General features: G+C 38.6%; 1 protein-coding gene across 1 annotated transcript; it reads right to left on the bottom strand.

Annotated features, from left to right (window-relative positions):
* Positions 1–394: 394 nt before the first annotated feature.
* LOC147638495 (putative calcium-binding protein CML27) lies at positions 395–1,436 on the bottom strand. The gene is made up of 2 exons (XM_086798407.1): positions 1,003–1,436; positions 395–754 (listed from the first exon to the last, which is right to left on the bottom strand). The coding sequence occupies exon 1, from the start codon at positions 1,247–1,249 to the stop codon at positions 1,004–1,006; it is 246 nt and encodes an 81-aa protein (XP_086654533.1). The 5' UTR covers positions 1,250–1,436; the 3' UTR covers positions 395–754; position 1,003.
* Between the last annotated feature and the right edge of the window lie 23,542 nt (positions 1,437–24,978).

The raw sequence follows: 24,978 nt of genomic DNA, 5'->3' as shown, positions 1-24,978 counted from the left end.
CAACAAATAGTAGTCTGTCCCTTCCTCATTGCCCTCCTCAAAAATGAGACCAAATTCCAGACCCTCCTCTTATAAATCTATCATGCTATCATAGTATGTATCAAACAAATCACCCATAACACTCAAAGAGAAGGCAAGCTAGTCACGATGAACAAATGGTAGACGCTCAGGTCTTAAAAGTGTTCATGCCTTCTATGAAGGGTTTAAAAGCCCAGCTCCGCCTCATATTCAAAGAGAGAGAGAGAGAGAGGAGATGTTATACGCGAGAGAGGAATAATGGTTATGAGAGAGAATCCTATGGAAACCTTTGTTGGTGTTTGATAAGCTCGAAACCTTAGCTTTTTTTTTGGATCAATAGTAAATATTTATATATATATGTTTAAAAAAAGCCAAGTACACTTTTAAGTCATATACAACTGAAATTTCCTCACTACAGTCCTCTAATTTTCACACATGACTTCATTTAAGAGTTTACAAAACTAAGACCATCTCTCCTCTTCCAATAGAAAACTAGATTGCTCCTAAGAGATATGATAGCCCAACAAAATGCAAGCCTCCATCATTGCCTCAGTGGTGCAACCCCTTGGGGTTTGTTTTTCCAATCTTCTCCCTTTCTTTCTGTAGGCCTGGCTCCTAGTGGCTTCTCTATGAATGCAGCAGAAGTATAATCAATCTTCTTTTCTTTGAGGTACCATCTTCTATTGCTGGGCCCAAATCTTGGCAGTCTGCTTTTCTAGCCTTCACAAAATCTCTCCTGCAAAATATAAACCAAGCGTTAGGAAACCCCAGCATGTTTGAGGCCCCCCAGAGTAAAACATAAATCAGGTAATGCTCCTTTGCAGATTCAATAGGAGTTGATCTAGCCCATCTCCTCTCAACCTTAGCTTTTTTAATATAGTTTTTGCACTGGCCTAGTTAATTAATATGAGGGCTAGCCTCAATAGGGGCGGATAACGAGCGGAAAAGGGTTATTCATTAATTAATTAATGAAATAGCCCAAACCTTAGGAAAAAGCCTTGAACTCCTGTAAGTCCACGAGCCCGACTCGGTCTATTAGGGCTTGGCACTTTCCCATATGAGGGGCTATGCCGTCTTGATCGTCTGCGGCCAGCAGCCCCAGCTCCACCAGCACGGCTGCCAGCTCGGACGCGCTGATTAACCCATCCCGGTTCCTGTCGTACACGTGGAATGCATCCAGGAGCTCATCATCATCTTCATCTTGCGCCGCTGGTTCGGTTATGTCCTTCATTTTTGCATCTTCAAATAATGACTCGTAGAGTGCTGTGAACTAAGAAAAGTCCACTGCCATGGCGCCAGGTTTTATATGATGGTTCACAGATTCGATCAGCGAGATCAAGCAAGTGCGAAATACCTCTTCTTTACCGATCTTGCGAAGAAGGGACTACATCTCCTCCATGCTCACCTGCCCGTCTTCGTCTTCGGTTTCATTGCAACAACAAGCGAGTTTCTGCGAAGCTAGGAGGAGGCAGGAGAGGAAACATCCTGCGAGTAAGCGATAAAAGGCGTTGTGTGGATCCCTCTGTCGTGAATTCTATTGCGCTCTGCACTGCTTGATCATTTCTCCCACGCACTAGCCCTCTCGCGCTTCCTTTATATTCATTTGCAATTATCTTCTTCTACCCTAATTAAAGGCCACATGAGCATCGTGCAGCCTAACCCGGAATTTCATTTGGTGCACTGCCTTGAAAGCATGTGGCATTTCGGCCATGTTGGTGCAGTAGAGCTCGATTTAGAAGGTGACACTGCAATTCATGTGCTCGACACATCGGCAACACAAAGCTCGCCTCCAAGCAGTTTAGCCCTTGCTGACAAGATCTCCCTTATGCCACATGCAGACGTCCAGCAAACTAGCGCCGCATCAGCGTCGGCGCAGAAGGGAACCCTATCTTCTTCCCCGTCGTCTGATCAACATCATGCGGCAACACATTCGCACCCCTTGCACCCTTTGTTCTGTCTGCTAGACGAGGACGGAGATGGACAGGTGAGCATGGAGGAGATGCAGTCGCTCCTTCGCAAGCTCGGCAAAGATGAGGTATCTCGCACTTTCTTGGTCTCGCTGATCGAATCTGTGAACCACGATATGAAACCCGGCGCCATGGCAGTGGACTTTTCTCAGTTTACAGCACTCTACGAGTCATTATTTGATGATGCAGAAATGAAGCATGTAACAGAACCAGCGGCAGATGATGAGCTCCTGGATGCATTCCACGTCTACGACAGGAACCGGGACGGGTTCATTAGCGCGGCCGAGCTGGCAACCGTGCTGGTGGAACTGGGCATGCTGCCGGCAGACGATCAAGACGGCATAGCCCCCCATGTGGGAAAGTGCCAAGCCCTCATAGATCGAGTGGACTCCGACAGCAATGGGCTCGTGGACTTACAGGAGTTCAAGGCCATGCTTATGTGTAGCGCTACTAGTGGGCGTTCATGTGGCTCGTCAGACACTCCAACTCTTAGCCATCAGGCTTCATTCGTTTGCAGAGTATAGACCTTACACTCTGCAGCTACCACCATTTGGATAGATCTCAAGCTCCCACGTCTGGCTAAGGCGGACATGTGTACAAAAGACAAACGTAGGGGCTTGATAAGCCGGACGTGTGTACAAAAGACAAACGTAGGGGCTTGAGATCTACCCAACTGCCCAGGTTGAAATACAATCTTTGATCGAGAAACTATTTTAAACGGCATATTTGTGGCGTTTTTTCCTGGGACACATTGAGGTCAACCGCTCCAATCAAATTTTAAAATCGAATGGTTGGTGTTCTGTTTGCGCTTACCAGTGCCCCTCTCATTCATTTTGAGTATTGAAACCTCATTAAATAATCAATATTACTAAAAACGAGTAGACATTGGTATTATTACCACAAGCTCCATCCTACTGTAATTAAGCTTCCACAAGCATGCACAACACCACACACCGACACTTGATCTATCAAGTTGATCTATCAAGTGGACCACAAGATGTAATTGACTAGTGAGGATAGTTCTTGGGAGGTTCTCTTCTATCATGCACACTACCTCCACTACCATTACTCGAGTTGCATCAATAGTGTATGGATGGATCTCTTTGGAACTTATGTACCTAAGATGGAGTTGATTCCATTTAATTAGCATGAAATGTCTTACAAACTAGCATGACATGTTAGAATTTTAGTTTTTCATACCTCACCATCCCCCCATTTTTTAGATGGTCTCGCACACTTTTTGATCTCCACACCTGCTAATGCATATGGAGGAAAGAATGGACTATGTAACACAAAACATTGCAATTTATGTTATGTAATTACAATGAAAGACCATCATGCCACTTATATAAGCAAATTGAACATACCTGAAACATCTTGTGCCAATCATGCATTTTTTAGACCATACAATTGAGTTGCTCCTTTCTTTTTTGTTTTTGAATGCCCCCTTTAAAGAATGCATGACACCTGTACGGGTACGAAAGGAGGCAAGTTGATCTTTCACTCTCTTCTCCTCATTCTTTTTCAAGATCCAATGTGCTTTAGGTAACATTACCTTCCCGTTCTCTTGAACTATTGGCCAAGTGTTGGGGAGGCGTTCAATCAATCTCAAGTCCTCCCGAATGGCTAAAGAATCTCTCTTACCAATTATATGGTCCCAAATATTCGATTGTACATTTTTATGATGTGCATCGGATCTAGAAGATGATTGATTCTTAGCTTTGTCCAACATGGGAGACGAAATAAGATTGAGTACCTTTTCATTCCCAAAGGTGATGTATGGAACGATCCTCTCCACAATACTTACTCTTAGAGGATGTGGAGGGACTCCTTTTGTAGATGGAACAAACTTGTCATTATCAATTGGAAAAAATTGGTGATGGTCTTTTTATACACGACCTTCTTGAGATGCATAGGTCATGATGTAACAAGCAATAGCCCACAAATAGGACAAGCATTGTAATCTGATGTTGTGAGTCCTAATTATGTACAATACACAAATAAAATATATTTAGAGACCTATAATATTAGATAATTCAAATCAAATGGAAGATTATTGAGAATAGAAAACATACCAAAGCACTCTCCATGTCCCAGAAAGTCATGCATTGTCCACATTAAAATTGCCTTCACCTCTATGATGCCATGCCATAGTGTCTCAACCTCCTCGATCAAAGGTTCAAGGTACACATCCATGTTCTTGACCTTGTGCCTATCAGGCATGAGAAGATCTAGCATCACATGACCCTTCTTTATTGACTTCCAAGGAGGGAGATTATAGTTCACTACTACCACTGGGCATGTGGTCCATGATGTTAATTTGAGACCAAATGGATTGAATCCATCCATACCCAATCCACTTCGTAAAATAAGTGATGTGGCTCATTCTTGAATTCCAACCACTCCTCTTCTATGTGCATGGTGAATCAACAAGAACCCTGATGATACCATTGGTGGAACGATTGTGTGCATGCCATGTCATGATTTTGGCAATAGAATTGCACCGAAACATGTATTGAATGTGGGGTATAATAGGAAAATGCCTCAACACGTTTTGAGGAATCATCATACCTTGAAACTCACTTTGGTAATAAAACTCTCCACATTTCGGACATTGAGTTACATCTTTATGGGCACCTTGAAATAGCACACAATCATTGACACATGCATGTATGCGGTGGTAATCCATGCTAAGTGCCATCAATACTCTCCTAGCGCACCCTTGTGCTTGGCATCTTGTTGTCCAAAGGAAGCATCTTCTTCATGAGCCTATGTAAAGGGTTTGAGAGAATTTCAAATATTATTTATAAAACATATGGTATGTCAAAATTGTGAATTGCGAACCACAAATGCTAAGGACTCAGTGAAAGACGCTTGTAACACTAGCATTGCTCCAACCATACATGGTTGGCAAGTTTAGTAACTCCAAGGCCATATGAAGGGTGGAGTATGCACACCCCTTGTAGAGTGGAGTGTAAGTGGCTTGTCGTATTTGATCTTCGTCAATTGAGGCTTCATGCTACTCCTCTCCTTCTTTTTCAAAGAAGTCATCCATCATCTCATCCATGCCCAAATCTTCATCAACTTCATGTGCCATTGATGGAAGAATTTCTTCCTCATGTTGAGCATGCAGGCTCATCCCAATTGACACTACAACATAACACTCTCGTATAGGCGATGCTTGTTTGCATCATTATGGATGTCGCTAGTGTTGTATGGTGCATCGCTTAGGTGACTCTGGGAGCGATGCTTGGCTGTTTCTTAAGCGTTGCAAAAGAATCACTTAAGCGTGCCAAAAGCATAGCTTAAGGGGATCGTGACGCCTAGTGCTTGAGTTTCGCTTAAAATACGAGTGTCTCGGTACATTGCGTAAACAATGACAGGCATCGCACAAGCGACAAACAACTGATATTTTAAACGATTGAAAACTAGCAATAGAGTGCAATGGTTTTCTTTGTCGCTCTCGCATGTACACTATTTAGAACGACGGTTCTCTCTATCTCTTAGTCTCTCTCATTACAATACTTCTCTCTCTCACACACACATATATAGAATATGAAAGTACTCCTTTTCTCTCTCTCTCCCTCTCTCAACTCATATTGGATTGAGCACACATTAAAGAACTCTCTCTCTCTCTCTCTCTCTCTCTCTCTCTCTCTCTCTCTCTCTCTCTCTCTCTCTCTCTCTCTCTCTCTCTCTCTCTCTCTCAGTTCGAGCATATAAGTGAGCAAAGATTAGTTCAACATGGTGGATTATAACATCGGTAAGCACATAATTACACTTTAATTATTTACATTTCTCCACAAAGTTCAACAAAAAAAAAATCTCAGTATATGTAAGCAAACAAGAGTACAAAGTATCTTAAGTGATCAAATGTTTGCAGTTGGTAAAATATGATGAGTATAAATTGTAGAATGTGAGATCGACATAGTCTACCTAATCCTATACTCACGTGTATGGGTAATAGTACAAATAACTATGTAAAATGCCTCCAAATACGAAATGGGACTCCAAACAAGCTAGGGATTTAGGGCAAGGAGGAGGAACGTCCTCTAGTCTCCATGATATGTACCCTCATCATCCTCATGATCATCGTCCCCCAATGTAGGCTGCTCTGTCTCGATATAGATTTGCACCCAATGGCACTCTGTCGATCTACCTCTGTCACGTTCTCATTCGCCATGCAACCCCTACGGTTTATAAAACTTAATTAGTTAATGTTTTAATACTTTAATTAGAAGTTGAATGACATTTAATCTAGATTACTTACAAAACTAGCTGGTGGAGGTAGTTGGGACTTTAGATGCCTATAACCCTGATAGGTGGCCATCTCTATCTCCTGAGAAGTGAGCTTGTGACCATACTCCTTCACATGTTATTTAAAAACCACATGTGTTATCAATTGATATAAAGAACATATGATACACACCTACATGATGCACGTATAGGATGAAATGTAAACATTCTAATATGAACATACGAAAGTGGTAATGAAGCCCTTCTTGCCCATCCTGCCACCCAAGACGTGATGTATGCCCAGCCTGTAGCCTAGCTCACGTTGCATCCTATAGATGTTTTATTTTTCTAAGCATTCTTCATTGACTCGTTCAAATTCTATATGATCTTGATAGACAAAGTGATATATAATATGCAACTAGGTACAATCATCAAGCAATCATCATGGCCAAATCCAATTGTACATCTTTTTGATGATAACCATAGCTTTTATGGGTGTGATCGATCTATGCTTTCATGGGTGTGATCAATCTATGCTTCCTCACACGTGCCACAATCAAGTTGTTCTTCAAATGGAGGCATGTGTGCACCAATTACCTCCTGGTTCTTAGTGTGAGACGTCTGCATATCATTCCTTATGACGTCACCTACTACCTCTCATAAAGACATATAATCGCAGATATTATGGCAGCTAGTTTGGGAGCAACACTTCTGGATGATGGAGAGGTTTTCAGCTTCTAGGGTGCTTGCTATGTGATCACACCATCTACGATTGTTATGGGGGGGTGGGGGGTCTGAGGTCTTTTTATTGCACAGGATTTACATGTCCCACTTCACTTTGAGGTCACTCTTATGACATTTTATGGACCTATCTATTCATTGGGTCCGTTGCATCAGCTTGCTTACAACATCAAGAGTATGACCACATAGGGTCTATGTGCTAATTTTGCCTCTCTCACTGGAAGAGGCATTACCCATAACGAATCAGAGAGATTGTATATTGATGGGGTAGACCTTACACTCAAGCAAATATATCAAGACTAATCAACAATACCAGAGGGAGGAATGAAAGAACTAATTGTCCTTTTGTCGAGTGTGACACTGGGTGGTCATGTAGAGATGTATCTAGATACATTGTAGTCAATGCTATTAGATTGTTTCGTGCTGGTGAGGAATTTCTTGTGAATTATCGTTGGCATAGGTGACCACCAGCTTCACATAGAGAATAGATGTATTTATAACATTTTTATTGCACGTCTTTTTTAACGGGCTTCGATCCATGAAATTCTAGTAGTATATTTATACTTTTCACTTATTATATCTTGTGGCACCAAATGTACTATTAATTTAAGTATATTTGAAACAGTATGTGTACATAATGTTAAAATTTTAATTTGATGAGACTTTGCAAATTTGTTTACTCATGCTTTGTTGTCACTTGTCTTATAATCAATTTTCCTATCTTTATGATTGTCTAATTTGTATTGGATCAGATGTTCTAGAGTATGATATTGCTGCAAAGGATGTGCCCTTATGTCATCAAGGTCACTCTCGATTGTCGTCGTAAATTGTGTGCAGGTTCTTAGAGCACATGATCTTAGTAATTTTCAAAGGTTGAGAAAGCAATACACATGCCAAACGATGTGGAGCATGATGTTGATGACATGATTGGATTTCTTGATGATTGGTGTTAGAGTAATACAGATCACAAGATCCTCATGAAAATATTCTCCAAGAAGAAGCACTCACAAAGATCTATGAGGGTTCTTCTATGATGAGATTTTCTATGACCTTCCTCATCCGGAACCTGCAAGCTCACTACTCCTGAATCATATACAATAATACATGGATGTTAAGTAATAGGGTATGTTTATTTTCCTAATAAACAGTTGTTGTTGTTAGATACTTTCTAGTAAGATTCTATCACCTAATAACACCATCTCAAAAACAAGGAACAAGGCACAAAAGATGATGACGAGTCTTGGACTTGACTACGAAAGGATCCATGCATGCATCAATGATTGCATTTTGTATCAAGCCGGAGAGCATCAAAACTCTATTCTCTATCCCAAATGGGGTGTTCCATGTTTTAAGGCCCGGGAGCAACACTTATTCCTCATACAGCTTTAAGACACTTTCCAGTATCCCCACGAATAGAGTACCTATTTTGGAGCCCAGAGTTATCAAATCTTATGGATTGGATGGCAAAGAATGTCAGCATAGATGGGATCCTACACATTATGTCTGACTGTGAATCTTTCAAGCACATTGATAGAACATGGCCAGAATTTAGTCAAGTATCTTATCAATTAAAACTTGGTGGTGGTCTCGCTGGAATCAATCCATTTTCATATAGATCAAGCAAGTGGTTAACTTGGCCAATGGTGCTGATCAATTACAACCTACCACCATTCATGTCCATAAAGAAGAAGCATATAACATTGAGCTTACTAATTCATGCAAAGCAACATGATATGCAATTGTAGCCACCCGATTTGTTTATACTTCTTGAAAACTCTAGCTCAATACAACACTTTGATGCATGAAAATGACAAGTCAAAGACATTAGTGTGTACCTAGCACCACTCATCAAAGATCTACAACTATGGAAATGGACTAAAGCACTTGACATGTCTAAGCCTACATGCAAACGAGGCTTTAAAGTTTGTGGCATTATAACATGGACTATTCATGACTATCCTACCTACGGTTATTCTTCAAGTACATGATTAGAGTTACTTTGTTTGGATTTGAAAGTGACGTGGAATAACAATTGCACTAAGACTTCGATTGTTTGTAGGTATATCAACAAAGGGTTACAAGGCATGTCCACCATGTGAAAATTGGCTACGACCAAAATATAGCAAGAATCTCAACAACAATATATATCTCTCACATAGAGGATTTCTGTCGGAAGGACACATATTGCAATCGAAATAACAAGCAAGATATTTTAATAGAAGGATTGAGAGTGGAGTGTGCCCTATATATACAAATGACTCCTATGGACTGGTATAGAAAATGGACAATGGGGTCTATTATAGATCCAAATGTACAGCTCTCATGAGAGATGAGGAAGACAAGGATTGTCACAAAGACAGAGGAAAAAATTGATGACACCTGAGATTTCAATATGGTATAGTTAGAATATTGGAAAGAATTGAAAATCACACATATTCTTGACCCCATGCATATTTTCAAAAATGTTGGACACTCTCTTTGTAAACATCTTGTAGGTATCAAAGATACAGAGGCTGCGAGGGTGGATTTAAAGGAACGAAACTATAAACCACCTTTACATCCTATACTAAGTCCTGAAACAAGAAATACAACTTATTGTTGTGTACCATGGGTATTGACAAAGGATGAGATGAACACGATCAATGGTACATGACTTTCGTCGTGTACTATGGGTACTTAACAAAGGACGAGATGAACATGATCAATGATAGAATGAGATTGATACGTACACCTACAGGCTATGGTGCATCATTGTGAAATATGCTTACTATGGACAATAACAGTATTTCTAGATTAAAGACACATGACTAGCATAAGTTCAAGTAGGCCGTGGACTTATCTTATTTTTTACATTTGTTAATTTGTATGGATAGTAACATCAAAGGTGGACTATTTGCAACATATCTTGCCACTTGTAATTGATGGATGCTTGATCGAGGGTATTCGAGATATCATTACCATTTGGGGTCTCTTGTAAGGTACTGCTCCTTGAAAAATGTGTTTAGGATTCTTCTTTGCAATTGAAGTTAGTTATCGATTGGTGTTTAATCATTTACCACATGGATCACATCAAAGGAAATCAACACTCAGGAGATTCGACAAAAAAAGTTGGAGTGCATAGATCTCAATTATTCCACAATATTCAAGTTTCTTTGCTATAATATTATCATGTCTTCTACTAGCTCAACATTTTTTGCACACTCAACGTGTGTACTCCAAGAGAATGACATATAACAGTGTGGTGTAATGGCAAGTTTTGACCAAGAAAGTCGCTTGACCACATTGCATTATGCACTTTATACTGCAACCCAATCAAAAATCTTTAATTCCAACCAGTCTAGGAGACTTGTGAACTGGGCTACTTGTCTCTGCACCCTTGCTCTTACTGACTTATTGTTGCTTACTCACTTTATGTATGACCACATCCTCATCATATGCACCCTCAACACCCTATTTTCCGCCTTTAGACCTTGATTCCACAACCACCACCTTTGTAAGAGTTCTCTCCGGATGTGACCATGGTCTCTCATTTACACTATCCATTGATTGTCTTTTCCCTAGCATAGCCTTTTCATTTCTCGCGAGGCAGAGTGTGGAGTCCCTACACCTGTAGAGTATGTACAAAAAACATGAAGCTAAAATAATCGACTTTGAACATAGAGAGAAAACAAAAGCAAGCATGTTCAAGAGATGCTACTCAGTATAGTACTTTCAAAGTACTAATTAGTTTTGATGTAATCTAGTTGATAGTATTATGCAATACTATAAACATACTAAATTAGTGTCGATGTAATCTAGTTTATAGTACTATACAATACTACAAACGTACTAAATAGTATTCATGTAATCTAGTACATACAATGTTGGCTATATCATACACTGTAAGTACTTTGATAAGACTAAAAAATACTATCAAAGTACTAAATAGTTTTCAAGTAATATACTGCATACAATGCTGGTTATATATTACACTTTAAGTACTTTGATAGTACTATACAATACTATACAAGTACTAAATAGTATTCATGTAATCTAGTACATATAATGCTGGCTATATCATACACTTTAAGTACTTTGATAAGACTAAAAAATACTGTCAAATTACTAAATAGTATGATAATATTATTCAAGTAATCTACTACATACAATGATGGCTATATATTACACTTTAAGTACTTTGATAGTTCTAAAACCTACTATGATAGTGCTAAAAGAACTATCACAACTATGCACAGCTGGTTTTAGAACAAATCAAAACTTTGGCATTACTAATTAAAAACCTTTTAAATCTTAATTATGCAATGATGTCTTTTTTAGTACGAGTACTGTGCATACCTATTGAAACAATTACATCTAATGTGATGTTTAGTACATATCAATAATTTGAAAGTATTGAATTTGTCACTATGTAAAATTCACTATACTATTTAGTTCATGTCAGTACTTTGAAAGTATTGAATGTGTTAATGAAGTTCAAGGACAAAGGCTAGTTCTTTAGCACAATACAAGACTTTGGTCATACTAAATGATGTCTATCTAGTGCATTTGACTACTTTAAGAGAATCAAGTGCACTAATTCAATGCAAATGTATCTTTGGGAGTACTAAACATCACAAGTTAATCTAACAGTTGATATACTCCCTATTTAGTACATGTAGAAAGTACATCAGAATGCTAGAAATAAAATCAAACACATGCAAGGCAACCTATCCAAGTACTATGTACCACTAATAGGCAACACTTATGCTAACTCTTCAAGGCATTGAACTACAACCAAAATCTAAATATGGTCAATACCTTAGAACTAAAACTAACTAAACATGGCATTGAACTACACTAGAAGTTTGAAAAAGTAGTTTGTGAACACATGTGTACTTGAAAATCTACCCATATCATCCAACCACTTTATAGGCACTTTCTTCTTGACACACGTTGGATCATTACAATGTGCGCTATGGGAGAAAGTGTTCGTCGTACAAAACATGTGGTATGTGTGCAAACAAGGAGTAAGTAGTACAACCACAGAAACAACACCTAAAAATGATGCACAACACAAATGGATTATGATTACCATTAAAGAACTAAACTATAAATCAAAAGTCTTAAACTCTAGTGATGCGCACTCAAACCTGTCAATGTGGGTTGTAATGTCCTTTGAAGAATGATGTGGGGGATGTGCTAAAAAACTTGTCTTCACAAGGCTCAAAAACCACATTCAGTAAGAGACGTCATCACCTCTAAGTCACACTGGTGTATGCTTGCCTCCTTGTCAATATTCTTGCGTTCAGCCTGAGCAGTTCCCAAGGTTTCCTTTGCAACTTGCAATGTAGCATCAAGTTCAATTAGACTGATGATAGTCTTCTTTCAAGACTTCATTGTATTAACACACTAGAATTTTTGCAATGTGAAATCATGGGTGTTGTCATAGCCATCTACTTCTCTCTGTGGTGCTCTCTATTTCACTTGTATTCTTTCCAAATCCAACCAATGAGAGTCTCCTGGACTCTACACCACTACGCCGCATGGACACCATCTATAACTGCTCCTCAATGACTTGAATTGCAGGTTCTTGGTGATGCAAATTGTGTTTTAACATCTGGCTCTTCCTTCACCCTTGTCCCACTAACAGAGTCTTGATAGCATTCCAACCTATGCTCCTAGAAGTCTTCCCACTTTACCACAATTCTATGTTTGTGGGCTGCAAAGGCACGTGCCAAAATTGACCCCACCTCATTGTTAACAACATCTCTTGTACCATAAATATAATGGTACATCTCTACAAACTTGGGTACATAAGTATCCTTCATATTTTTAATATGAAGACCCCTCCTACTATTTGGTTTGATCTTACCCCAGAAATTTGTAGCTTCACATGGTTTGTGGGCTTGGCACGTCAAAAGCACTGGAAGTCAAATGCACCCGTGCTTGTGTACTGTAATAGAAATTTTCTAGCAACTTATGTTTGGGATTTCTTACCACAACAATTCTTTGGACACCCGTGCTTGTGTACTGTAATAGAAATTTTCTAGCAACTTATGTTTGGGATTTCTTACCACAACAATTCTTTGGATATGCCATTTAAAGAGAGTACAACACCTACACTATAAAATACAACAATTGTAGTCAACTTTTGTGAACAAAATGTGGCCTTTCTCTTTCTGAAATCACTTGTGGTGACTGCATCCAAATGGCATGTGGCATCACAAAAGATGTGGACATGGGAATAAACATTCTGATGAGATTGCAAATTCATGTTTTATTTCACAATAAACATTTAGTGTGAGCTTCTAGAAAAAAAAATGTGGCCTCTCGCTCTCTCTCAAATCACCTATGCAGGTGCTAACATGGGAAAACATATTTAACACTATTACAAGTAAAATAGGTAACTGACGAGGGTTACCTAAAAAGATTCCCTCCCAAAGTGTGTGAAATCTCAAAAATGGCTTAAAAACATAGTTTTTTGAAAACACATCTAGAATTCCATTATAAATTTAAAAAATATATGAATATTGCTATTTTTTTAAGATTAAAAACAAGTGTGACCTTTGCAGATTTATAAATTGCTGTTGTTTGTGACATAAAAATAAACTTGACTTACAAAGTTACATAGGAGTCTACATAACTTAAAGAAATATCAATCTTTTTTAAATAAAAAATTATTTTATAAATTTCATGAATATAAGACACTTTTTTTAATGGACTTTTTGGGACAAATTCTACCACTATGCATAAATATGCACATTATTTGATAAGCACTCAAAAAATATTAGAATACATAACAATATAAGCTCCATAATTTATGAAAAAATCTACAAACATCCTTGAGTCTATTTCTAGACCCAAATGGTAAAGCCTTTAGTATATACTTACCTTGACAGTTTGCATGATATATTTATTTGCTCTATTATTTAAAAGCAGATAGTGGACATGATATACAACCAATGCTAAGAGTTTAAAGAGGTCAACTTATAGGTGTGCAAAGGTAGACTTGTATTCATATATATATGTAAAAGATAGTAACTATGGAGGCTTTGAGTAAACCTAAGCATGTTAAAAGAGATATTTTTTCAGCAGGACAATCTTAGAGGCAGACATCATATAGCCTATGGGTGTAAATTTCGACCCACATAGGCATTTGTTTTCATGAAGGAAATTTTTTTTATGCAATATGGATAAGGGTGGCGAGAAGAAATTGTAGCCTATATCATGTACATATGTGGTGGTGGCAAAAATTCATAGTATGCATATGTTGATGTTTGATCCAGATAGCCATTATCATGAACATAGGTGATAGTATATCTAAGAGTAGTGTAGGAATAAGCTCTAGTTATAATTATTTATAGTGCATGTGAAGGATGTTGAAAGATGGTATGTCTAAGGGTAGTGCAGAATGAACTCTGGTTATAATTATTTAGAGGACATGCAAAGGATGCTGAGAGATGCAATCTTCGCTACGACATTGTCTTTGTGTACAAAGAGAAAAGAGAGGAGCTTAGGGCTTCTGGAATGGTGATAGAGAAGAGCTTAGAGCTTTCACGATGACGGTAGAGTCAAGGTCCCCTATTCTCGAGAGCATACTACTGCACATAGGCATGGCAGAGTCCAGGCTCACATGCACCCCCCTCCTTGACATAGATGGTTGCACCACGTGTATTTGCTTATAGTTCTTCAGCTTTCAAATTGAATTGTAAAACAAAAATTAGGATTGGAGAATCAATCAACTTGTGGTATTCCAAATCACTGGAGCCTTGCACATTTGGATAAACCAATGGATTACAAGTCATCATGGATTATCTCATCTAGCTCTTCTGTTATCATGATTTTTTGGCATCTACTATGTAGCGATATTATTTATGATACAAAGGTTACATGGTTACATAGACAAGCATTTTTTTTAATAACCTCCTCTTAAATTTGTAGTCAAAGGTTGTGACCATATGTGTTTCTCACGTCCTTAGCCGTAAACCTATGTTCTACCTATATCACCTTATTCTAGGTATTTTTTTTCTTTAATTCTATGCAAAATATCAAGTTTTATGAAAAAGTTAATGTTTTGCATAAAATCGATGTAAAACATCAACTTTTTCATAAAACTTAATGTTTTGCATTAACTCGATGCAAAACATGGAGTTGTGTGAAAAAGTTGATGTTTTGCATCAACTCGATGCAAAACATCAACTTTTAGGCTGAAAGTTGATATCTTGCATCGAGTTGATCCACACAACTCGATGTTGTGCATCGAGTTGATGCAAAACATCAACTTTTCTCGATGTTTTACATCAAAGTTGATACAAACATCAAATTTCTCACACAACTCGATGTTTTGCATCCAAGTTGATGCAAAACATCAACTCTACCACAAAACTTGATGTTTTGCATGAACTTTCAGATGCTCCGAAGAAAAAAGTTAGAGGATCGGAGGTTGATTTTCACAAACGGACTTTTTCAGCAATTCCATTCACGTAAGCATGCTCAAACGACCTATTCCACAAATTTTGAGTATGAACAAGACTATTTTTTGATGCAATTTGCAGACATTACAAAGGAGCTTGCTGATGCAGCAAGTCACTTTGTAACGTCTGCAAATTGCATCGAAATATAGTCGTGTTGGTACTCAAAATTTATGAAATAGGTTGTATGAGCATGCCACCGGCGGATGGAACCACAAAAATAGACCATTTATGAAAATCGATCTCCGATCCTCCAACTTTCTTCTCCGGAGCATATGAAACTTGATGCAAAACATCAAACTTTGTGGTAGAGTTAATGTTTTGCATTAACTTTGATGCAAAATATCGAGTTATGTGAAAAAGTTGATGTTTTGCAACAACATCGAGTTGTGTGGAAAAGTTGATGTTTTGCATCGAGTTGATGCAAAACATCAACTCGATGCAAAGTTGATGTTTTGCATCAACTCAATGCAAAACATCGAGTTGTGTGAAAAAGTTGATGTTTTGCATCGAGTTGCAAAACATCAACTTTTTCACACAACTCGATGTTTTGCATCATTGAGTTGATGCAAAACATCAACTTTTCCACACAACTCGATGTTTTGCATCAAAGTTGATGCAAAACATCAACTTTTTCATAAAAGTTGAAAAAGTTGATGTTTTACATCGATTTTATGCAAAACATCAGCTTTTTCATAAAACTTGATGTTTTGCATCAAAGTTGATGTAAAACATCAAGTTTAGTGGAAAGTTGATGTTTTGTATAATATTGATATAAAACATCAAGTATTGTAAAAAAGTTGATCTTTTGCATAGAAAGTTAATGTTTTGAATATAAAGTTAATGTTTTATATCAACTTGATTCAAAATGTCAAATTTTCGTAAAAGTTGATGTTTTGTATCAAGTTGATAGAAAACATCAACTCTTAGCTGAGAAGTTCTTACTCAGCATTAAGTTGGCCACAAATGTTATAGCTAAAACATCCTTACTATGTGTAGTAATAACCAATAGGATTCGAACCTAAGTCCCTGCCTGATATTTTATAAAAAAGTATTTTGAAAAGTATAAACTTTTGTTTCTTAAAGAGATATTTTTCATACTTTATAAACTCATTTAATAACTAAAATTACCATTTAACCCTTTTTTGTCACATCAAGGACACATCTTCTTTAAAAATGAGTGTGGAATTATTTTTCAAAATTAGACAACTTTTAAATAGATTATTCATGATATTTTATAATTCATGCGTACGTAATGAACTCTTTTTAAAAAAGCATATATTATCAATTAAGAAATTGTGATACTCAAGAGCTTCAAAATAGAATTTAATACTACTCTCATCGAGAGCCAAAATAGAGTTTTACAATTAAGATAATAATTATATTAAGATAACGCTTTTGTAATATAATTATACAAATAGTTTTTTATAGTTGCACTCTGTAGCACATCCTCAATCATGCTAACATGACATATGACCCAAGGAGTCTAAGCTTTAAGTGTACACATAGAAGAAAAAAATTATATTTGTGGATAGTGAAGAAGAGGATGCCTCGTCTACCTTCTCAGGGAAAGGCACATCGACTAGTGATGGTGTAGCAATGATTATGAGGAACCATACCTATGCCATAAGCTATATGTTTAGAAAATGGCTTCTTTTATAGTTGTATCATTTTTTTAATGGATTGAAGATGGAAATAGTAAATATTGTCTCTATTTTGGCATGTTTTTTGAAAACTTATTGTTAGAATTTTAATTATAATCTCAAAAAGTAAGCAAAATGAAGTCTTTTTTTTCATGTCAATTTTTGTAAGAAACATGTAAAGTGCCCGAAATATTATCATTTTTTGGCAGTGTTGTATGCATGTGTAGACCACTTTTTAAAAAGAGGTAAAAAACTGAACTTTTTTGATGGAATCTTTGAAAGATGCCAAATGTTTCTCGTTTTCAAAAAATATTACCTATTTTGTCCACAACAATGTTATTTTCTACATCTTCTTCTTCTTCTATCTCTCTCTCTCATTAGTATTTGTTAACCCATTCCTAGGGTTAACAAGATCTACTGCCATTATCTTACATCAAGGAGTCATGATAAATACACCAACGGGTCATACAGGCTTCTTGCATAAAGCCTATGCATAGGGCTTACAAGAAGCCTATGCAAGCTCTATGCATAAGCTTCATACAAGCTTGCAAGAAGCCTATTGCATAGAGCTTGAAAGAAGCCTATACATAGAGCTTGCAAGAAGCCTATGCAAGCTCTATGCATGCTCTACGCATAAGCTTCATGCAAGCTTGCAAGTAGCCTATGCATAGAGCTTGCAAGAAGCCTATGCAAGCTCTATGCTGCATGAGCTTCTTGCATAAACTGTATACAAGGAATAAAGCCTATACAACATGCTTTATCTACCCACCTCCCCATCTCAGGGCCTCTCATATAAAAGTTTTAAAAAAAAAAGAAAAAAACAACAAAAGGAGCAAGGATACGGCCCATACCTAGAATGAAGAGATTGTGTAAAGAGAGGAAAACCTACAAATACACACAACACAAGCAAAACTTTAAATACACATAGCACAAGCAAACCAGCAAGCAAATCATACCATTAATAGAGCTTGGGAAGGCAAAGAAAACAAAGGCCCTTGCATAAGCTTGAAGCTCTATGCATAAGCTTCCATCTCTTTACCTAAGCTTAAGCCTTATGCATAGAGCTTGAGCATAATGCTTAAGCTTATGCATAAGCCATAAGCTAGATGCATGTATGCTTAAACTTAAGCTAATCCTAAATCCCAGTACCCAAGGATGCAATTATCAAAAGCAAAGTAAATAAAAAAAATAAAAACAAGAGAAAGGTGAAGTGCTACCTGGAATCTCAGCAAATTAGAAGCTACATATTAGAGACACGCACATTAAAAAAAACTGAAACAAGAAAAGGATGGGGGGAGGGAGAGAAGAGAACTTGATAATTTTTGGAGAGGACAAATAAAACCAAGTTTCGAAAACGCTAATAGTGAGGCGTTGTGGTTCTGTTAATAATTCCCAGCATCGAAATAGTCGTCGAAATAGGCATCGATTCCGGTGACGAAATAATCTTCGAAAAAAGCAACAAAATATACGTCGATAGAATGTGTTTTCGACGATGTTTGCGATGGTTATTTTGACAGCCGCTTAAGTTCGTTTTTTTATTCCAATTTACATTCAATTTTTGAAATTTTTTGGCGATCTTGCACCCAAAAAGAAGTTTTGGAAGTGCTTTTCGACTCTTATACTGACTTTTATTTCAATGTGCTTTTTGACATTTATCTTCGCCGGTTATTTCGACAGTCATTTTGATGTTTTTTTTCAACGTTTATATCAATGGGTATTTCGAGGACGCGGCCACTGTCGAAACTAGGCATCGGAAATGGGTCATCCTATAGTAGTGATAGATACTTTGGCAACTCTTGGTATCTACTTAATTCCAGACGTAATGATGCACACCTTTGTTTATTGTAAAATCTTCTCTCATAATAAAGTTCCTACAGGGGGGCAGCCATTCTGGCTCAGTGTGGTGTTTTTATATTGTATATGGTTCTTCCACTATGTTTCCATGCTCTCTCTGGTATTTGAAGTGTTGGTCTATTATTGTTCCAAGTTCCCTACTTGCAAATTTCTCAAAAGCAAGAAGCTTCCTTCCAACAATGAGAAAGATAAAAGATCAGTAGTGATGAGGGCTACACTGACCAATAGTTCTACTTATGGAAGCAGTTATGTGTCACAAGCATGAGCAATACACAACTTAGATTAAGGATTCACAGAATTTATCCTCAAAATATGGAGTTGGCTTTATGTGCCCATGTTCAGCACTGGAAGTGTTGGTCTATTATTGTTCCAAGTTCCCTAGTTGTGACAATTAACACATATGTTTATCCGTTCAGTATTTCAAACAAGGTTGCATATTATTACCATGAATTATCTCTCTCGTGCCTGAGTAAAATCGCACTCCTATAGAAGACCCTTGTGGCTCGAGCCGAGTATGGTTTTGCCTACAAATCGAGCACCAAACTAGTTTCTCCTTGGATAGAGATGCTGGTTCATCGGACCTTCCTTGGTCTGATTTAAACTTAATTTGTCAAGAATGTGATGGCAAGCTCATGGAGAGTCAGATATAAATCTATTTTCCAGCATTATCTTTGATATTTTGACTCAAAGCTTGCGAAGAAGAAATTGAGATTGTGGAAGAGAAATCATCTAGTGGGGTGAATTCCAACATGGTATTCTCAAAGTTGAGAGCGAGTTTACAATGTTCGTCAAGCTATGTAGGCTAGGCAACAATTAATAGGCATTCATACCGAGGGAGAAACCTGGTTGGCTTGCTTTTCCACCCCCTAGAGCTAAGATTGGGGCTACCTTTTGTTAGAAAATGCCAAAGAGGCAAAATAAAAAAAAAGTTTTCAAACATTTCCAATCAAAAGAAACAGGGCCGAGGAGTCTTTGGCATGCACACAGGGAATTAAAAAATGAAGAAATGAAGAAAGGGTCGTAAAGAGCAGCTCATACGGAATTTGAGGGAAAACAGGAACCCACAAGACAATTTCCTTAAATAGGCAAGAATTGACAAAACATCTTATAGATAGAATGGCCTTGATTTCCAAGGCTCGATGTAAAGGGCTGCTATGAGACTAAAAGCCTAACCTACTTACCTCAGGGGTTAGAAATCACTTTCATACGGCGAAAGTTATTGGTTCGAATTCAATAGTAGGTAACTTAAGATTTCCCATGGTTGGTTTCACTAACCAAGCACCGAGTTCCGTGCTTTCCAACTTGCATTCGTCTCGTGAGCCAGAGCCAGTGCTTTGTCAATGGAAGAGTTCGATCCCTCATGGAAGCTTTCGTTCCGATACAAATTAGATAGACCAAATGGGGCGGGAAGCATTGAAGCTGCCTTAGCCCTTGGGAGGAGCACATATAGCGCTTACACCCAAATTTCAAAAAGGTAAGATAAAAGAGAAATGCATGCTTTTATTTTCATTAGAAATAGGATGGCACCAGTAGATAGACCGAGCACTATATATGCCGCTATTGCTTCTACGAATAAAGTAAATGGGGGTTCATGGTCAACCCGTGGCCTTTCTACCATGCGTGCGGAAAGGTACCCTCCTCCCTAAAGGTGGTAGCAATTGGCAAGAAAAGGCCTTATGGTTGAAGCAATGTTTGGTGGCGTAGCGAGACTGGTGGATGTGGGACGTGTAACTATGTTCCACGAACATCGATAACCTGGACAGGTTTACCAAGGGTTATTCCTACTAACCATTGTAAGGTGGTTAGGTCTGGTTCGGAGCGATCCTATGAGATGATTGGAATGTATCTCAATCACATTTCAGATCTACCAAATAATCGATTGTAAAAGAGTAATGGATACTACCTCTATTATAGGAGAGTTTGAGGCCATTGAGAGTAGGGTGCAGAAAGTCAAGTCTTGGAAATACTTCTCAAGCCCTTCATGGTGCCTAATGAAATTGTCTAAAGCTATTCCCGGCTCTGCTAAGAGAGTTTGCTCCAAAGCTATCTTGGTCTCTGCAGGCCCTCACCCCTTTATGAATGAATGGGCCCTCACCCCTTTATGAATGAATGGGCCGCATAGATATTCCTCACCATAGGAGGGATCAGCCTCTCTCGGTTATTATGAGTTAAGTCAAGCACTGCAGCGTCTATACAAAACGCATGTCCCTGCAGGCAACGAGCTTTCTGCCATGTTTGGTTTACCCACACTAGTGTTCACCTTTGCGTGAGCTCAAAGTAGGCTTTATCCCACTAATACTAATAGGGACCCGGGCGCTTTTACAGCATTAACTCTTTTTGGATCCTTCCACCAATTTAAATTTTAGCTTGCGAGCCCCTTTAAAAATATCATGTTGCGCCCTAATGTTGTTTGCAATTCTGTGGGCGAGCCTCATGTTGGTGGATTGATGTATGGCAAGGATGTCCTACTCACTGTTAAGCTTCTGTGGGCTCCTATTGCACCAATCTAAAGCCAGAAACACTCCTGATTTTTCCAAAGCAGCGCAAGCCGCAGGGCACTGATCCATCAGTGTCAACAACAGAACTTGATTGTTGCGTAAGAGAAATGCAGACAAAATGTAACCGCAACATAGCCATGAATAGGAATGTAACCGCAACATAGCCATGAATAGGAATCTCTCTCCATATGAATTTTCTATGGATTTCTTTTGTGGAAAGTTGTGCCCATTCTTGTCATTTACATATAGTGAGTGAAGGATTTTTAGAACGATAGGAGCCATCAGGAGTCAAAAGATTACTGAGCCACCAAAGTTGTGCTAGCACTCACAAAGGGAGCAGGCTTTCTATTAGCATCATTGTGCTAGCAAAGAGTGGGCAAGTCCTATTTCTTTTTTGGGCTTTTCAAACTAAGCCCAAAACCAAGTAACTTGGAAGTGAACCCCTGGCACCCCCTTGTGAAGAGAATAGGGTAATTTACCAAATGGGTTGTAGGATAGGTTTTTTGCATTAAACACAAAAAAAGACATACACATTTACACAATTTCAAGGGTTGATGTAAACACATTCTATGATGAACATTTAAACTGCCTCAATTTTTGCACAATTGTAAAAACCCCATGGCATAATAGTTTTCGCCACATTAAATTGTGCCTTGGCAAAAGTCTACAACTAGTACTAATAATTGGATGGATGGGCAAGATGATCATCACGATTGTCCAAAAATTTAAGGAGAACAATCCCGAGGAAACAAATATTACCAAGAGTAGTATCATATTGATTCTCCAACGAGATAGTCAAAATCAAAGTTTCAATCAACTTGTGGACAAGAAATTGTGGACCATGCCAATCATACGTGTGAAGGCCCTAAAATTTGAGCGAGCTTTGCACCAATTTGAACACGTTCTATGCTAACCCGAACCTATCTTTTCCCGAACCCTTCCTAAAAGGGGCTTTCATGATTGAGGTTATCACCAAAGCTCAGCTCTACACCCATACTAGACAAGTAACCCATTACCTTACACCCTCGCATTCACTAGCAACTACAAATCAATTCATTACCTCAACCCAAAAAATGCCTTTGCTGCCAACTTTATCTTATTGGCGAAACTAACCGCCGCCGCTACATCACAATCATGGAGGAAAAACTAATTTCACCTTGCAATTTCCTCTATTTATGTAACCTGCCAAGATGCTACATTCAAGCGTACCAAGAAGGCCTCTTCTCAAGTTCAATTTCATTAAAAACGACCTCCATCCATTAGATTTGACAACACCCAAGGTTTGTTGTGTGCTTATGAGAATTAACATGATGGATCGTCACCACAAAAGCAAACTTGCATCCTCCCACTCTAATTTTTTGATGCACACAACAACTCTCACAACCTTAATGATCAACCTTCATCAAAGTACCACACCCACATGCACACACATGGATAAGCATGGAAAGCAGCTAGCACCTTGCATATGTAATGCGCAACAAATCCTTCTTTATACCCATGAGTTAATGCAATTCCACTTAGAGAGAGAAAGTAGAGAAGATTCGACACAGTATTGCATCCCAATTTACCCATTGAAGGGGGCCCCTGTGCAAGCAGGAGTATTTTCTTATAGTATTTTTTGGAGAACTTACAATGAGTGTGAATGATGAGTGAGGACTCCCAGACGCAAGCACGATGTAGACCAAATGCAGGTTGATCCAGATGCTATCCAAGCTCTATTGAGTGGCTCTTTAATGACCACTATGCAACCCCAAAACTGAGGGATGCACATATGCTGGCTAAATGCAGAAGATGCCCTTCGTGGAGTTCCTGGGAATGTTGGAATCTGCTTGGAACTGATGCTTGCACAAAGTTTCAATCAACTTGTGGACCATGCCAATCATACGTGAAGGCCCTAAAATTTGAGCGAGCTTTGCACCAATTTCAACAAGTTCTATGCTAACCCGAACCTATCTTTTCCCGAACCCTTCCATGATTGAGGTTATCACCAAAGCTCAACTCTGCACCCATACTAGACAAGTAACCCATTACCTTGCACCCTCAGATTCACTAGCAACTACAAATCAATTCATTACCTCAACCCAAAAAATGCCTTTGTTGCCAACTTTATCTTATGGTGGCACTAACTGCCGCTACATCACAATCATGGAGGAAAAACTAATTTCACCTTGAAATTTCCTCTATTTATGTAACCTACCAAGATGCCACATTCAAACGTACCAAGAAGGCCTCTCCTCAAGTTCTATTTCATTAAAAAACGACCTCCATCCATTAGATTTGACAACACCCAAGGTTTGTTGTGTGCTTATGAGAATTAACATGATGGATCGTCACCACAAAAGCAAAGCATCCTCCCACTCTAATTTTTTGACGCACACAACAACTCTCACAACCTTAATGATCAACCTCCATCAAAGTACCACACCCACATGCACACACATGGATAAGCATGGAAAGCAGCTAGCACCTCGCATATGTAATGCGCAACAAATCCTTCTTTATACCCATGAGTTAATGCAATTCCACTTAGAGAGAGAAAGTAGAGAAGATTCGACACAGTATTGCGTCCCAATTTACCCACACTGATGAAGGGGCCCCCTACAAGCAGGAGTATTTTCTTATAGTATTTTTTGGAGAACTTACAATGAGTGTGAATGATGAGTGAGGACTCCCAGACGCAAGCACGATGTAGACCAAATGCAGGTTGATCCACATGCTATCCAAGCTCTATTGAATGGCTCTTTAATGACCACTATGCAACCCCAAAACTAAGGGATGCACATATGCTAGCTAAATGCTGAAGATGCCCTTCGGGGAGTTCCTGGGAATGTTGGAATCTGCTTGGAACTCATGCTAAATTTCCATGATAATGATATGATTTAGTGGGGACTGAAGCGCTGCATTTATATGCTCCTAGGCTGATGGTCCACCACACAGATGCTGTCGGCTTGTAGCTTTTGGACAAAATTAGTATTGAATGCTAGTTAAAATGATGCGCTTATTAAAAATGCTAATTTTAATGCTACCTGACTTGCTAAGATGTGGCCGACTAGAGGCTCACTGATATCTTGCTATCGGCCTCTTGTAAACTCTCGTCAACTGCATATATGCTTGCTCCAATGTTGGTCCGCTGGCCCACTGTTGCCTAGGGGGTAGTTCTATCCCAGGGACCAACTCAATGTGATGATTCTCACGAGACAATTGGGTGGGAGCTGTGATAGAAGATCATCCTTTAGCATGATGTCTTGAAACTGTGCTAGGAGACTATCCAGCTTTAGTGTTAATGGGGTTGCTAACTGAACAATAGACTACTAGCTACGGACAAATATCAATGCACTCGGCTTCTTTTCTGATAGCTCGTTGGGCTTGGATATGTGCGTTTAGGGGAATATCTAGAATGCTCCTATCCCCACAAATTAGAATAGGCTCAGGAACACCATCAACTATTGTGAATGTGTCATGCCTCCAATCAGGCATGTGGGTGTACTCCCTGAACCATTGAATGCCAAGAATCATATCACACCCCAAAAGAGGTGAGACAATGAAGTCTTGCTAAACTGTGGCCTTTTGA

This window comes from Cibotium barometz, chromosome 5, assembly GCF_041138505.1.
Source record: "Cibotium barometz isolate CiBa-2024 chromosome 5, ASM4113850v1, whole genome shotgun sequence".
In the NCBI taxonomy this organism is placed as follows: Eukaryota; Viridiplantae; Streptophyta; class Polypodiopsida; order Cyatheales; family Cibotiaceae; genus Cibotium; species Cibotium barometz.
The sequence above is the reverse complement of the archived record's forward strand: the minus strand, read 5'-3'. Positions and strand labels throughout refer to the sequence as shown.